We start from the raw sequence: 18,099 nt of genomic DNA, 5'->3' as shown, positions 1-18,099 counted from the left end.
TTGACTTACTGGCCTTTTAAGTTTTATAATTTTCAAGTATCAAGTATTTGATACTTACGACTGATCATGCCCAAACGTGACTAGTCAGAGACGGTTGCGTTCACAGTTGGTGTTTAAAATCTGCTGCAGTCTTTGGAAACTCTGTAAAAGTCTTAGAATGCTTCAGCTATCCATTAAGTGTTAAAGTTCTGGGCTCATTACAAGTTAAGCTCAATCGACATAATTTTGATAACCACATAAATGAATGTGGAAGAAAAATGGGGGGTTGTGTTAACATACCACTGAAGTTGTCGATTAAGCTTAACTTGTATTGAACCAGGTATATTCCATCATTTTATTTTAAAATGTATTTATTTAAAGTTGTTGTTTTCCCACTCAACTCCTTAGTTTATTAAATGAGGCAGCAGATCACTGTCTGGAAGCTTGTTTCCACCACAGAATAAAAAATAAATAAGCTAAGAAGAAGAATTCTGACTTTTTTTCTAGCAATTGCGAGATTACATCTTGCAGTTCTGACTTTTTTTCTCAGAATTGCGTGATATAAACTCACAATTGCATTGTATAAAGTTAAAATTGTGTGATATAAACTTGCAAAAAGTTTATTGCTGCGTCCCAATTCAGAGGCTGCATCCTTCTAAGGCCGATTGCTTCACGTGATGAAGGCTGTCCCAATTCAAAGGCTCTTTTAAATGCGGCCTCCAAATGCGTCCATCGTTTCCCGTGAAATAAAATAAAAAATAAAACAGATGGATCCTTTGCATCCTTGCCTACCCCAAAATTCATTGTGCACCAATTAAGACAAGAGTATTATGAGGGAAACTGATGCATTGCACTTTTAAACATAAGTAATGGGTTTCAATTTACTCAAATATTTGATCCAAATGTAAAAATACATTTTAAAAATATACTTTAAAGTGGTTCAAATGTTGACTTGTATCTTACTAGGATGCAATTTATATATATATATATATGTATATATGTATTTACAAGCGTTACTGTCACTCTTCAACAGCAGCTGTCACAGTTGCTAGCCGACAAGACCAGTTTATAACTCACAATTCTGGGGAATTGTCAGAAAAGCCAGAATTGTAGGATAAAAAGTGCCAATTATCTTTTAAATTGTTTTATTCCATGGTGGAAACAGACTTCCATAGTAATCCTACTGTCTTTCATTGTTAGTTGCTGCAATGCCTCACTGCTCATTTACATAAAAATGTAATTTTTCTCAACTTTGTAGCTTTGCTAGTAATTGCGGTTGCTGAAAATCACCTGCTTTCTGAAAATGAATGACTGCAAGTCAACTTTTTAATGCAAATCACTGTAAGCATGAACACCGCCTCATTGTTAAGATGTTGAATTATCATGCTAATATTTAGGCATACTATTGCATAATTTTTTCAATGTTTATTTTCAATGTCTTAAATTATGGTGGACCTTTTGTGAGGTTTCTGTCTCTGTGCATCTTTGGCACGTGTCTGCAGTGTCTCATGTTGATGTCTGTGATCAGAAAGCCCAAGTACTGCAAGCAAAGCATGGCTTTCTGCACACACACCTGCTTCTCGCAGCTCTCCTTGTCGCCACATCAAAACTGCGCACATTCCTCTTTTTAGGTTTACATACTGACACTTTTTTTATAGTTTTGTGGTAGATGTCTGTGTTGTTTATTTGTCATTGGATTTACATGAGGAAGCTCAGTTTTTTGTGGTGGATATCAGTTGATCTTTTTCACATCTGCACAACTTATGTTCGAAATATCAAGGTCAAAGTGAGTTCATTAGAAATGCGTTTTAATGTAGATTGCATTTTTAAAAAAAATCAAGATGCAATCGAGAGTCAATATATAAAAAATGGCATGGAAACCGTTTCCACAGTGATTGTTTTGTTTATACATCAGAATAGTCTTAGGTCAGTAAAAAAAAACTCTTCCTCTTTCATTTCATCCATAAATGGAAGTAGGCCTATGTCACTAAACCGATGATGTCTTAAGCCCCTCCCATTATGTTACATGCTGACCAACCTTATTGAAGTAGATAAGACCGTCCTCAGCATCAACATAAGGTTATGCCTCAAAGACTTGTGAGCTATAGACCTAGACAGTATTTTAGGGTACTGCATGTGCAGAATTGTTTGCCATTATACATGCAAGCTGTCTAGATAGGCAGCTCACTTTTTTTTATCAGTGTTTTAAAATCACGTTATATGTTGGTCACCAAACTATTTAGGGTCTTCTGAGATTTTAAAAGATCACAGGGCTCATATTTGTATCTTGTGAAAATTCTGTTGTTCCTTGAAACATTGATTATAAGAAACTCTTAATATTAATATCATGTGGATGTTAACGGACCCATTTTAAACTGCAACTGAAACTACAGGTATCTTTAGGCATTTGATTGTGATGTGGCTCGTCATGTGATGTAAATATGGCTGCGCCCATGAGGGGGCGACTTGCTCAATGTAGAATAAATGTTTTTTTTTTCTAGAAGACTGATGTCTGGGGTCTTTAATACATGAACATCATTTTAATCATATTTATCAAGTGCCGTACTCTGTGTAAAACGTTTTTTGCAAAACATTAACAAGTTAATATTGGTATTTTTCTTACTTGGTAGGCTAATAACGTGTTTGAAGCAATCAGCACAGATATTTCATTATTAGTTTCTGTAATCTATCTGGAAATATGTGTAAGAAACTACAGGTCAGTTCTCTGCAACAGATCTTCTTGCTGGGCATGGCTCAATCTTTTGACCGTGGAAATGTTGTAAGAGTCAGACCTAAATATAACTAAAGACCACCCTCTTGACTTCTGAGAGAGAGAGAGCGCGCGTGCACACTTTGCGCTCATGTGAGGAGAGAGAGCGCGGGTTACTTCAGCAAGTGTCACACCAAAACAACGACAATAAGTTGAGAACTCGCCAACAGCGCTGAAAGATGGAGGTATGAAATAATTTACTATGCTTTCGCTTCACATTGTTTGTTGTTGCGATTTTTTTTTTCAAACTTTGAAAGTTTATTTCCTTTGTAGCCTACTAGACAACATGTGATGATCAGCACAGTAAACAACAACTTGTTCTGAAGCATTTCAGTTCGTGAGATACCACGAGATGATATTAGACGCCAAAGTATCAACTTTTATAGATGCCCTTATTATATTTATACTGCATTATGCAGTATTCCGTCTTGATTATAGTGGGGTTCAAAAGTATGTGATCACTAGTGAAAAGCTTGTATTTTGCATTTTTATAATTTAATACATTTTCAGTAAAAAATTATCTAATCAGCTTAACAATTTAAGTAAATATGTGCATTAACTTTAAAAATTCCTAAATATTGGTTTTGTTAATTTGCTTTAATGACAGCAGCACTAAATCTGCATGAACTCCCTTGTGAAACCTGATTGTGATATTGAATAGTTTCTTAAATCTTCTTGAATGTCTTATTCATTTTACATCATAACGTTTCTTTGAACATTTTCAAAATCATACAACTTTTCTTTTCAGTTTTAAATTGGATTTTAAATCTGATTTTGTGGTCTCAGGCGTTTCGACTCCACTGTACACATTTATATATTAGGCCTAAAATATTGTTTTGTTTTAAATTTGTTTGGATTAAAATAAGTTATTGGTAGTGCAGTTTTTATTCTTTCAAGTGCATAATGTTTCTACTACAAAATAAATGTATTGTGCTTTAACATCTCTGTAACCTCAAACTGTGCAGTCTTGATTGAGAGATAATAAATGGTTTACATTCCACATATTCCTCTCAGCAGGTATTTGTCCGGTTCATATGCGAGTTTGTAGTCAGTGAGTGAAAGATGAATAAAGCATAACTGTGGCTGTGTTATTCAGATGTGTCACCCCACCTACAAACCTCCATCAATCAAAATTACATAAGCTTGTTTGCAGAGGCTGCTCTCATCAGTAGCAGTTTTATGGTTGTTTTGGTCTCTGACTCTTTGAATTGCGTTTTGACCAATGAATTATATTGCCTTGAAACTGCCTCCCTTGTCTTAAGTTAGAAAGAAAGTATGATTGGAGTGGCAGCAAGCTAACTGACACAGGAAGTGGTGTAACCTCATCCGTATGACAGAGTAAAATGGCGGGTTTGGATGGTTACCCACGTGCTTGTGTTTGTATGCACATATATTCTTGTGCTTGCAGATTTGATCACTGATTTCAACGTAAAGTTTGTTTGCAATTTAAAGTGGCTGAAGGCTCTAACCATAGATTTCTAGGAGTACTATATTTGTCTATACAGTGTTGCCGACTTGTATTATGACTTTGTCTCTATATTGCCGTCGTTTCAGAACCCATAAGCAACTTTAAAATAGATCTAGTGACTTTCTGGACTGCTTTTTTAAATAGCCAATCATTTGTTCATTATATCCTTTGCATTGTCTAACGGAAAATATGTAAATTAGAACAGCTTGACTGCATATTCGGCTATATATTTTATCAAAATATCAACCAGGCAGAGGGGAACAGTGTGGCGTTACACAATATTATAGCATAATTATTAAAACTAAATTTAATGTGCTGGTTCCTCTTGGGAACCTGTAAAATGTAAAAATAAATAAAAAATTGCATGTGGTTCTATTGTTTGAGAAAAGACTTGGTCAGGAGAATTGTGTGTTTACTCAGATATGCAGTGGCAAATTGCACAAATATTGAGATTGGTGTGAAAGAAAGACAAAATAAACAAGCTTCTCTTCTCAATTTCTTATGATATATAACTTTTACATATTTTAAGCCAGAGAAACCATTCTCTGAATACAATTTGAGCTGCTGGGACACATTTAAAGATGATTTAATTCCTGCCATCAAAGAATGCATCTCGGCTGTCATGAGTTGTGAAGCCTGCATTGACTGTATTTCTCAGTCATATTGACTCCCAGAGCACTGTACCGCATGGACTTCTGGTTATTTAAGTTGATTATCTCCTGAATGTCAGCTATGTGAGCATGCGGGTCAGTGTCAGTCCCACCTCGGCAGCTGTTATGGGTGACGGCCCACTCTTGACTCTCTACGCAACCTCAGTTTGTTCATAGATGAAACAAAGATTTGGAACGAAGGGAAATGTTATTGCAACATGAGACATTAACCAACTACAACAAGCTTCCTCCCTAAAAGACTTGTATTTTGTGTTTGTTCTTTGTACTGAAGAGTGTTAAGGAGAACAGTCATTCATTACCTCATAGAGAACTTGCTGAACTTTACTGTGAGAGCATATGGGTGTGAACTTGTCCCAGCCACCCTTCAAAATTCTTGGACATGACTTCATTTGGAGTATTAGCAAATGATGTAAATGTGCAGTGCAGCTGTCTCAAGGACATAATGTCCATTTCTTTTTAATGCCATGTTTCATGAAAGTGTTGTTTGGTAAATAGTGGTGTCACTGTCAGGTAATGGCCATTCCATCCATGCAAATCTTGCAGATGTCCGATAATGGCAAGTGGAGGCAGGTTGTCCTGTTACAGGATGTAGATGTCCGTGGCGCTGTAGATGGAGTCATTACCGTGTGATTGATTCAAGACCTGGACCCTGATGGGATATGGGTGTGAGGTGGAGTCCGTCATCATAACTCACTGACTCACACCAGAGTGTTTCGCGAAAGCTCGACTTTTCCAACACACCTTCCACTCCAAATATATTAGAGCCAGAACATGAGGTCATAGTACTGGGGCATTTCTGGCTGGAGAACACTCTAGATAGAAGAAAGTGATTGTCCTTTATCTCTGTTATTTTGTGAAGTAATTGTGGCTTAGGCCTTAAACATACTCTACACACAAATGTGTGGTATTTTTGTACAGAAAATGCATTACTGTGGGTGCTAACAAACCTCAATTGTCAGTGCCATCAAAAGTGTTATAATTCGGGAAGTTGTACACATATAGACATTTTAGCTAACTTTAACTAAAGAGGTCAAGGTTTGGCTAGTTAGCATGACCCAACTATTCCCAGCTGGTAGATCTTTTTATAATGACTGCCATTTAAAAGTTGCAATGTATTCTTTCTTTCTTTTTTGTTTCTAAGCAACATAAATTGTAAATATTTCAACATATCATTGATTTTTGTGAGTGATGAAATATGTATTTATGCTGTATTTTATTTAAAGCCCCCCTGTAGTCAATAATTTTATCTCTTAAATTCATCTTTAATCATCAAAATGACAGTTTTTTCCTTAAAAAAATGTATATATGCCTTAAAAATATCTTGAATGCAACTACCTTGCTTCAATTTAATATATTCTATGAATATACAAATTAGCCCGGCCTCCACTCACTCACACCAGCTCAAAGATCCCACGCATTGACGTGATTGGTTACAAGGTAGTTTGTGACGTCAGAAACACCAGCGATTTCAAACCACGTTTTTTGAGACTGTCTTTTTTTCACTGCGGTTTTACAGAGAAAATACTCAGCAATGGTGTTGACTTATGAATTTCCACATGGTTTGTCTTAAAGCAAATTGAAAACACCACATGGACACAAGCTTGATTTTCACCACAGAGGGACTTAAATTATTTTTACTTTATTGATTTTTTAATAGGGATAATTCTTTGTTCTGTGAAGATAAGAACAGAAGATATTTTGAGAAATGTCTCAATGATATGTTTTTTTTGTTGTCTGTTTTGACAACCAACCAGGAACTGTTTTGTAACTAACATTCTTCAAAGAAAAGTGTGAACTAGCTCTTTTACTATTCCTTTAAAAGGAATTATAAATTGCATTCTGACATGCTTTGAAAAGCAAGGACAGTTTGTACAGGTAAAAGCGTCTGTGATCATGGCATTCTGTAGCGCATGTTTGGGCCTTAAGATGGAAAGGCTTTTCCTTCCTGTGCATCCTCTCCCATTAGGGGACATGTTTCAGTGTAAATTGAAGGATGGCTGCTTCATCATGTTCTTCAACTCTCTGACATACAACAGATTCTTTGTGAGACACTAATAAGATTCTGTTTTCCACTGCCTGGGTTACAATCAGCGTTGTGTGTGCTGGCAGACTTCTAAAATGAGGAGGGTGTTTGGGTTTGCTTTTTAAGTCTAATGAAGTTAATGTTCCAGTCTCATTTGATGTTTTCATAGTTTCCGGGTCAAAGGCAGATGGAATACCTAGATGCAAAACAATACTTATAAAAATCAAATGTATTATATATTAGTAGTATTTGGTCACATCATACGCTCACAACTTTTCAAAAGTTTGGAGTCTGTAAGATCTTTAATGTTTTTGGAAAAGTATCTTGTGTTGCATTTATTTAAGCATTTAACTGTAATGTTTTAAAATATGAATACAACAGTATTTTATTTTAGTATTTATTAAATATCCTATGATGGCAACATTTTAAGCAGTCAAAATAAAAAATATTTTGTTATATTATAAATGTTTTTACTGTCACTTTTGAGCAATTTAATAAACCCTTGCTGAATAAAAGTTTGAATTATTTGATAACACTTTAGTCTATGATCCAATTCTCTCTACTTATTAGCATGCATATTACTAGGATATTGGCTGTTTATTTTACTTATAAAGCACATATTAATGCCTTATTCTGCATGACCATATTCTACATTCCTTAATCCTTCCCAATACCTAAATTTAACAACTACCTTACTAAATATTAATAATCAGTAATTAGGAGTTTGAGGCAAAAGTCGTAGTTAATAGTGAGAATTGGACCCTAAACTAAAGTGTGACCAATTATTTAAATCTACTGACCCCAAGCTTTTGAATGCTAGTGAAATAATTATTTCAAGAATACAGTAAAAAGTATATTTGTTGTAGTTTTTATATGCAATTGCTGTTACAAAACGGAAATTGGGGCTTTTGTAAATTGTTAAATTGAATTCTTCACATTCTGTTCAATCTCAGGTTATGAATATTTATCTAATTATCGTACTACAAACAATTTTCTCATCCAATTTTTTTTTACTCCCCTTCTGCCTCTGAAAAAACACCCCTGGTCACAGTGTGGCTGAAACAGTTGAAGAGGAAACGCAGATGAAATACCCCAGAGTCCCGCTTATTTGGATTAGGGCTGCAACAACTAATCGATAAAATCGATTATAATCGATTATGAAAATCGTTGTCAACGAATGTCATTATCGATTAGTTGGTCTGCTTACGTCACGGGGAGCGTTTACTGGTACGCACACACACGCAAGGTCTCTCTCCCTCAGGCGCTCTGCCGAGCGCGCGCGCTACACGGTTTGGAGCAGTCTCTTCTGTCTCGCTTGCGCGATTTCGGGAGTTTGAACTAATTCGCGGGCATCAGGGAGCCGCAATCAATATGCAGGAGACTCCCGGGACTTCCGGGATCTTGGGATGTCTGTATTTTGTCTATAGCATCAGGTTGCGCAATCAGTTCGCTCGCAGCGTAAGTGATGGATTAAAATAGCGCTACCGCAGAAATAGGTTAAATTAAAACGGTCTTTACAAAGCGAAGCACTAAATATAAAGGCAGTTAATAACAGCAGCAGTAAAATATTGTTTTTTAGTCACTGTACTCAGTGGTTTTCAGCGAATGCTTGTGCACTAATGCATAATTTCTCCTGTCCTTTACTCAAGCCTGGTAACGTTACCTCCATTCCGTTCTCTTTTTATAGCATTTGTCTACTAAGTTTTAATTGTTTTTCAAACGCGATCTACTGCGGCTCTACGTGCACACAATTGTTTTCAGTCTTTCTATATTTATTTAATCAATTTATCCTTATATTATTCTTTTATATATTATATATAATATATATTATATTCTTTATCCTTATATTCCTTATATATAATTAATTTTAAATAAAAATTAAATGAATTATATATTTTAGATGTTTTTAGTTTGTTTTTAGTTCAGATATTCACATCTGAACAACATGTCTGTGTAAATTTGTTTTAACAAAAATTGTGTTAAAACATAATATGTTGGATATCATTTTTTTAACAATAATCATGTTTGTCAACTTGCCATCAGCAATTATCATTAAAAACAATGCAAATATTGATATTAGTAAAACTCAATGTGTGGCTTTTCGACTTTTTAAAGTACACTTTTACACATAAATACCCTGATTTACGGTTTTATTTAGTTATAATAAAAAAAAATCTAATTTAATTTCTATCCGATTAATCGATTAATCGAAAAAATAATCGTCCGATTAATCGATTATCAAAATAATCGTTAGTTGCAGCCCTAATTTGGATGTTTTTTTACACATAACTACTCCCACACTCATGATGGCCTCGTGTTTAATGAGCTGATTCCTGCTCCAGCACTGCAGTGTGGTAAAAAACGGCTTTATATATATATATATCATGACATCATGAGCATGTCTCTGTTTTGGAGATTAAGAAAGGCTCATTCTGAATTGACTGCATTTGTGCTGTTTGTTGCTTTGATTACTCGCTGTGTGTCATCTGACTACCAACTGTTGTAAAGGTAAAGTAAGCTTTAGAACGAATCTGTGTTTTTGTTGCTTACACAGTGTTTATTACGGTAGCAGAAGTTGGAGAAACTATGAGTGACTATTGCAACAGTGATGACATGATCAGGGGTCATCTTTGCAGGTGTGTGTGTTAAATGTGTGCAAAGGCACAACTGTGGGGCACACACACATTCAGAGTGACACATGCTGTAAATCTCACCACCCACTGGGTCTCAAGAGAAAAAGCTGCCCGCACCCTGCCTTAAATGAGTAGTAATGAGCTCAACGCCCTGTACATAGCATGTGAGATACACAGCGCTTGCATTAAAGCTTGCAAAAGTAAACACCACACCATTTGTGATTTATTTTCATGTTCTTCCTCTGTAAAATATTCCCACTGAGTAGATCAGAAATACATAACAATGGCAGATTTAAGTATATATATGCATAACATGTACTGTAATGTCACTTTTACCTGCTGAATCTTCAAATATGTGATTGTAGAGAGAACTGGTTGAAGGAAATAAGTGTTTTCTCAGTTTTCAAGCATGCTCTTACGTTGCATTTCAGGCATGGGAGCGGTTCAGTCTCTGGGGCAGGTCCTCATCGTCTTGCCATGTTGTTTTTGGCAAATTGTTTATTTGTCAGTGACACTAAGAATTTCTATGAACGTTTCTTGGGGGTCACACTGGAGGAAGCTTTCTCATGCTGGATTCTGCAGTGAACTGGGTTGCAGAATAAAATGTGTATAATGCATGATATGGGCTAAACTGCTTGTATCTGTTTCTCTTATGACTAATTTGTAGTTTTCTTGTAACAATGCTAAACAAAACACAGAATATCAAAGTTTGAGAGATGCAATGATGCATCGTTGAATCCTAAACGTGCCTAGATTTAAACTAACAACAAGAATTTTCACAGAACAAGCTTTTTTCTCTCCATCTTGGGCACTAAATAGGGCAAATGATGTCATGAGGAGATGGAATGCTTTTATCTTAAAGAGGACTGGATCTAGTGAAGCTGGAACACATGGGCAGCAGACACAGGCACGACTGAGAGAAACAGACAGAAAGAGGTTGGGGGAAATAGAGGCCTTATAAACAGAGGTCTAAATGCGTCAAGTTACCAGGTGTCTTTTTTGGCCATTTTAAGCAGTGGCGTCATTGACCTATTTTTATTTTAAAAGGGCTTCCAGGCTCACTTAGGGTGTGTTCACACTTGGCAAGTTTAGTTTGATTAAAACCAACTCTGCTGCGATTGCCCTGTTAGTGCAGTTAATTTCAATCAATGTGAACGGTGCCAACCGAACCCTGGTGCACACACCTTTTCAGGGGATCTTTATCCACTTCCAAGCAAACTGGTGCAGTTCAACTGAAATATAAACCCAACACGGACCAAAGACATCCAAACGAACTAAAACCAGGATATGATGTCACAAGATGTGTCCCTATACAGGACAGAGTGTTGTCCATCACAGTTCGGTACAGGGGTCGGACCCACGTCTCCTTGCAGTAGATCTTGGTTTGTGTGCAACGGAGGAATTCCTGGCACTGTTTCGATTCCTTTACACATTTTATAAGCTCTCTGTGTTTGTTTAGCTAGTAAAAATACCATCATATGTACTCACATACAACATGTGCATTTAGCCCAGCAGACAGCATTGTTTTGGATGTTTGGTAAGTTCAGTTGCAAAATATACATAATAAAAGCAGTTTTTTTGTTTTGTATCTTTAGGTTCTGTGTTAAAAACGACAGTGTGAACGTTAAGCAAACCAGGACGATAAATGTATCGTTCTTTTTTGGTCCAAAAAAACAAGAGAACCGAACTACAAGTGTTCCGCATTGCATTTTATCTGCGAATTGTCCCACAATTTTCAGCAAAAAGTTGCATTCAAAATCAACTTTGCTCAAGAATAGCTTAAATGGAAATGACGCATCTGACTTCAAGCTCTTGGAGTCTTTGCCTGCTCAAGCACCCTTCCTGTTTTTGACTTGTCTTATATAGATCAGCTCAGGTTAAGTTGCCTCATCATTGTATAACCAACATCCTGTAAACTATAGACTGCATGCAGCTCAGTAATGGTGGGTTCCCACAAACCTTAGTGACTGAACGCCTTGATAGCAAACAGTTGTCTGATTCCATAGACATTGCCTCACCCAAAAATACCACATTGTGCTATCACTCTCGACAAGGCAAACTGGTTTCCCTCCACTGATAGTGAGAGTGCTAATGGTCAAAGATGGAAGCATGTGGATGTAAGAGCCTGAGAAGGGGATGATAACAGTGGGCTGAAGTCATACCCGACTGAGCCTGTGTCCCCCTGAGGATAGTTTCTCAACCATTTCTTTTGAATTGCACTTTTTTCATCACTTTGCTCTAATGAGCGCTCACGACTCTAGTGGTTTCCTGTGGTGAAAAACAAGACTTTTCTCAGCCTTCTCTGTGAAAGTCAGCATTACAAAACCTGTCATTAGAAATCTTTACTAGAAGATTGAAAAGTAAAAGCTGGACTAAACCCCTCTAATTGGAGGTGTTGCTTTGGACTTTGCAATATTGTGTGTTCTACATTTTAAGAAGATTTGTTATATATTAAGGTGGGCGGAGATTTCAGTTAAAAATAAATTCATTTGAAAGTGCTTTGCCTTGGATGACATGGTCCAGTATTACAGATAATGAATCAAAAAGAAGGGGACATTCTCATTCATACACTAACATTTTGTATTTCAGGAGCATTCTGTTGTAAAAAAGCGCTCTGTGGCTGAACTAGCTGGAAAATTCAGTTGTCCAATACCCCATACGACAGATGCTGAAGTGGTGAGGTTTCATATTGTATGATCACATCCTCTCTGCTTTCGCACTTCATATTCCTATATCGACTTTTTCTGGACATCAATGATTCGAAGTCTGGACAAAGTCATCTAGTTTTTTCTGCTATTGCTTAGTTGTTGTTGTTTCATTTTGTCTTCAGTTTTCCTGCTTTTTCCTAATTTCCTTTGAAATTTCCTTAAAAATCAGTTAACCCTTAGTGTTGACAAAATGATAAAAGAAGACGTGAATCTTCCAAAAAGACGACAAAATCAAAAGAAACAAAAGCCACAAATGATAATATAAATGACATTACCATTAAAATATGTGAGGTTAATTATTCAAAGCAAAATAATAGGCATATATTTATATTAAGATCTCTATACTCCAAGATAGCAGAACAGTACTTATGTAGAATGATTTTGTAGCACAGACCTGTTACCTGATACCCTGTGTGTTCATTTAAACGGAAAGTGTATAATACAGGGGGAAATCTCCGAGATTTTCTTGGTTAGGTTTTTCCCTTGTCCCCTATATTTCAGACAAGGAAACAAATTTCCCAGTGTCATTCTTTGGAACAATTCCACAGAGTATTTTTGGTTTCGTGCGTGCCAGATTTTTTTCCTTTGAATGTGTGACTTGTTATGTCTTTAGGTTTTAATGTTATGATTGGTTGTGTAAATCGTCATGTACTGCATGGCAAAGTGTCATTCTATCGCTTAGGAAAAAGACACCGAAGCGAGGTGTACCTAGGCACAGATATTAATAAGAGCGATCGTTGTGCAATGCAGAAATACTACGCTGCATGTCTATGCGGTGACAGATGAGTTCTCTTGTTTTTACCACTGTCTTCCTGCTTCCCTCCTTTTCAAGCGCCGTTGCTCACTTTGGTAACATTTCTCAAATATTTCCTCATTCCAAACTATTTCGTTTTTTAGATATGGTTGTTTAAATACATTTATTTTTATTTAGTTTACATTATTATATTATGATTAAATATTATATACATTATTAAATAATGATTAATTTTCATTTAGTCTTATTTATTTATCATGTTTTAAATAACATGCATTTTTATTTTAGTTATTTTTTAAGTATTTCATATTTTATTTTAAATATTTGTATTCATTCATTTCTGTCGTTTTTTATTAATTGAATTTTAGAAAAATAAATATTCTTATTTATATTTATTGTTTTTAAAATAAATTTATTATTTTGATTATTCATTTATTTTATTTAACTCTCAGTAGAGTATTAGTGTTTAGATGGAACCCCAACAGACATTTCTGACTATAAGAAACTTTGCAACTACGTGTCAGCTTATTCTACTACTAACCTTAACAGTCTACTAATAGTCTAATGAGGGTTCGTTGACAGGTGCAACATTACTTATAGTCAGCAGAATGTCTAAAGGGTCAAATAAAGTGTAACCTTACGTTATTGATAAGATTTCTGTGGAAGTATTTTGGAGTTAAGGTAAAGTGGACGTACATGTTTAAGCATGTGTATCTGAGCTGTTCTTTTGTTCCAGAACAAGCCTGTGCGGAGGAGACCCCCACGCTCGCTCCTGCTGCCTGCTAGTAGTGATGCCGCTCAAGGCCAAGATGAGGTGAGAGGATCAGGGAGTTAATTAACACTGTATGGTATGGCGTTGCCATTTGGCAACAATTCATTTCTACTCATTTCCTTGTTATTCAGAAAAAAAAACAATATATTGCAGTGTGGAAATTAAAAGGGCATTGTCAGCGTCACACGGAAGTGCTCCAGAAATTGCTCTATTAACCTCATTTCTAAACCTCTTTTCTCAAGGGGGATTTTTTTGCAGCATCTTTTATAAGTAAATTAGATATTTTATTCAACGCTGTACCACTATGGAAAAATAGGTATGTTGCCGTATGGCAACGCTACAGCTAATTCCACAGTGGAATTGCAGGAATTCGTTTTTCCCATTGGGATTTTTTTAGATGGTAGCATCAAAAAAATGATTGCAGTTATTTATTTATTTGAAGTGTTTATAGTAGTATAGTTGTATTTATGTATAAATAACAAAATGATTTCTTATTTTCAGAAAATGAATACAGCAATATTTTATGGAAAGGGCAATAGGAAGAGTGCAGAGTTAGCTCTTCCAGTTTAAATGATAGGAATCTACTTATTTTTGGTTTGCATGCGTTCCAAGTATATAAATCTATACATTTCTAAAAGAAATGTGCAAATAAATAGAAAAGAAAATCATAATTTTATACAAAAACTGTTTTTTCTTTTTCTTTTTCTTTTTTTCAACAATCTTTTTTGATTTCTATGATTGAAGCGATTTCATGTAATAAAACTTAAAATATATATATATTTTATGGTTAGAACATAATGCGGACCATAGAGGGTTAAATTAATTTACTTTAATTAAAATATAATTTTTAGTTTTTACATTACCTCAAATCAAAATATTCAATGTTGTGTAGCAATGATGCAAATTTCCTTTTTTTTATGAATTCAGAAAGGAGCTGAAACCATATCACCCAGGAAGAACAGAAACTCTGCACTTATTGAGAAACTTCAGGTTTGTTATTCTCACGTTCCCTAATCTTAAACAGCAGTGTTTCCCTCTAGTGGACAGAGGTTGTATTGCTTTAGAAGAGCCATATCAGATGTGATTTTCCATTTCATTTCACACAGGCCAACCTTGTGATTTCTCCCACGGGGCCACTGCCCTTCCCAAAGAGCCCGGGGGTGTTGAAGTTACCGGTGCTGTCCTTCTCCCCCGGCTCTCCCAGCAGCCCCTCTAGTCCTCCTGTAACTGTCACACCCAAAGAGGAGGAAACTCCTGCCAGCTTTGAGAATCCCACAGAGGGAACTGTTCTCAAAAGCATCATTAAGGTTTGAGGCTTTTATATAATTTCATATGCCAATGAATTAAAAAGATGGATGAAATATGTATGAAATGAATCCAAAATATCCCACAAGCGGGTCGTTGCCGATTATTTGGAGCCAGAGTCTGTGCAGTGTAGTGGTCCTGAGGTGTATCCGCGGTATCAAGGTCCCGCAAACTCAATCATACATAAGCACAGCTGTCAATCATGTTACACCACATTTTTATAGCATCAGATATCTAACTAAAACCAAACTTACCGGAAAATGAACATTTAAACATGTTTACATGATGAGAACTTCCTAAAAAAAAATGTTTTTGTTTGGCTCGTGTCCCATTCGATTACATGGAGAGGGCGGGTTTTATGACCGATACTGCAGCAAGCCACCAGGGGGCGATCAAAATGCTTTGGCTTCACTTTTAAGAACCATGTGCGGCACACTTGATTAAAACGGATCAAAATTGGTGCAGTATTTGAATTCGAATGTGTTTTTTGAATCAACGCAGGGTAGAGCGCGACATTCCATCAAGCGGCGGCCACCGTCTCGCCGAAACAGGAAGTCTAGTGCCGATGAAGAGGAGGATAAAACAGCCTTAGCAACGCTCAAACCCACGACTCCAAATGGACACGAAGGTGATGTGTTTGAAGAACAGAAGGCGTCACCGGACCCAGAATCTCCCTCCTCTAAAGAACAGATTGAGCAGGAAACTAAATCGACAGATTCAGAGAAGGCGGAACAAGAGGGAAAAGTGGAGACTGTGACTCCAGAAAAGAAAGACGGAGAAAAGAAGATGGAACAAGAGCTAAAGGAAGAGAAGATGGAACAAGAGCTAAAGGAAGAGAAGATGGAACAAGAGCTAAAGGAAGAGAAGATGGAACAAGAGCTAAAGGAAGAGAAGATGGAACAAGAGCTAAAGGAAGAGAAAAGTGAGGCTGAACCACAGCTGGCTAACAGTACAGAAGAAACACATGAAGAGCCAGTCATGGTACCTCATGGAAAAGCACAGACAGAACCTGACACAACAGATGAGAAAGAAGAGGAACAGAAAGAAGATGAAGTGAATCATTAGAACAAGTGAGTGAGCATTTACAAGAGAGGACAATGCCACACTAGCATATTTATGTAGTAGTAACTATAGTTATGAGCACAGACTTATTGTTTCATTTGATTTCATTTATATTTTGCAGGGATTTAAAGTCCTTAAATTGAGAAGAAGGTCAAATCAACTGGATCATGCCGAAGAACTCCCTTAGACTCACTGCTTAACCAAAGAGAAGACATCAGGAGTAGAGATAATGTGAATAACTTGGTATTAGACTTCTAGTCTATGTCAAACATTTGAGTTGTTTGAATGTGGAAATGAATCCTTCAGATGCAGAGAACAACAGTATACAGTATTCCCTGTACAGTTGTGTTGATATTTTGATAATACCTCTGTTCTGAGCCACTTGTATGAATTTACACGTAAGTTTGGTTTTGACATATACTTTTTGTATATAATTATTTGTCTCCACTAAAAGATTTTTTTATTCTGTTTGTGTTGTGTGTAGCTGTATTCCTATCAAAAATATGAATATTGATTTTGCCATTTTGAGACTTGCAGAAATTAAAAATGGAAATTTAAAAGAATAACAAATTCCAATGGAAAATACTGTTGTTCATTGTACTGTTGCATGTAAAACAAATATGTACTTACAGGGCTTGACATAAACACCGGCCAATCCGCCAAATGCGGGTGTATTTAAGCAGAGGTGTGTAACGCAGTCAACTCCTACTAGCCACTTTGGCGGGTTGAATTTTATAATTTTTTTCCGTTGTAGTCTTTTAAAAAAGGCATCTGAAATAATAAACAAAGTGCAATATACTGTTGTCAAAAATATAGATTTTTCGATACATATCGATACTGAGACGCTTCCAGTTCTAATTTTCTGCAGAATAGAGAACTTTCTCACCCTCTTATGATCTCTCTGACACACAAACCCGCCTCTCCTCACTCACTCCTTACATTTGCTCCAGATGAATATTGTTAGTGTTACAGGGCTTGAATTTTGGTGTGGGATTGCACGCATTGCGCATCATTTTACTCATTCCCGCAGATTTTTTTGTGATCACACCCGAAGTGCGTTCACATAAAGCCGGCTCTCAGTACTCAGTACCAAATTATGAGATAATATTGTATGGTAGGTTTTCCCCATATTGGAAAATTGTGGCCAGTGAAAATCAAAGTCTCAAAGTCAAAGAATCAAAGTCTTACGGGTTTAGAACAACATAAGGGTGAATAAATGATGACGATCTTTGGGTGAACTAACCCTTTAAAGGCACACTATGTAACAATTGCACCTTAATATAACAGCTTCAAAGTAATTTCGGTGGTAAATAAACTCATAGTAGGACGAATCATGCTGGTAGTAAAGCTTGGGGGGGTCGTCGCTGGAAAAAACGGCTATGTAAGTTTGAGAGGAGCGCCCCCGACAAATCGCGCGAGAATCACGACTTGCTTTACGGCAACTACGTCACACACAACAACAACATATGAAGCACGAAGACACTTGCGCGCATTTCAGACGATGGAACGAGCAAAGAAAAAGCGGTCGGAAGAAAGTTTGAAAAGGAAAAGAGAACATGACCGCGTGAGGAACCGAACAAGAGTCCCACTCGGTCGGGCATTTACTCGTTAGCGCGAGCTAAAAAGTAGTACTGGATGCAACAGCAATGCTGACCTGGCGATCTTGTTGATGGACTAGTAAGTAAATATCTTATTTGTAAACTAGTTTGCGTTCTATATTGTATGTTGTTGCGCTTGCTTGTAGTATGTCATTTTTTACGATGCTGTTCATTCATCCATTGCTGATAATTAGACCAGTCCAATAATTTATCATGAGATTATCATGAGAACAGTTGTCAATATCTCACAAAGTTATCAGGACACAAATAAAGTTAAGCCTAGAAGGTTGTAAAAAGTGTAAACGAGCACAATTTGCAAACTATTATGATAAATTGCAATAATCATGTCTATTGAC

The 18,099-nt window shown here is 36.4% G+C and overlaps 1 protein-coding gene across 3 annotated transcripts; it reads left to right on the top strand.

Annotated features, from left to right (window-relative positions):
• The first annotated feature begins 2,798 nt into the window (after positions 1–2,798).
• On the top strand, positions 2,799–16,715 carry dub (duboraya). Of its 3 annotated transcripts, XM_077233130.1 has the most exons (7): positions 2,806–2,934; positions 12,134–12,220; positions 13,743–13,820; positions 14,706–14,768; positions 14,885–15,085; positions 15,585–16,153; positions 16,267–16,715. In XM_077233130.1, the coding sequence occupies exons 1-6, from the start codon at positions 2,929–2,931 to the stop codon at positions 16,146–16,148; spliced, it is 999 nt and encodes a 332-aa protein (XP_077089245.1). In that variant the 5' UTR covers positions 2,806–2,928; the 3' UTR covers positions 16,149–16,153; positions 16,267–16,715. The 3 variants fall into 3 exon arrangements, with proteins under 3 accessions (XP_077089248.1, XP_077089245.1, XP_077089247.1); XM_077233133.1 differs by lacking the exon at positions 12,134–12,220 and having other exon boundaries at positions 2,799–2,934; XM_077233132.1 differs by lacking the exons at positions 12,134–12,220; positions 16,267–16,715 and having other exon boundaries at positions 15,585–16,217.
• Positions 16,716–18,099: the final 1,384 nt, after the last annotated feature.

The sequence above is a fragment of the Siphateles boraxobius genome, unplaced genomic scaffold, assembly GCF_051911475.1.
Source record: "Siphateles boraxobius isolate OS27281-9 unplaced genomic scaffold, OSU_SipBor_1 18, whole genome shotgun sequence".
Taxonomy (NCBI): Eukaryota; Metazoa; Chordata; class Actinopteri; order Cypriniformes; family Leuciscidae; genus Siphateles; species Siphateles boraxobius.
This window is presented reverse-complemented; position numbering and strand designations above follow the sequence as displayed.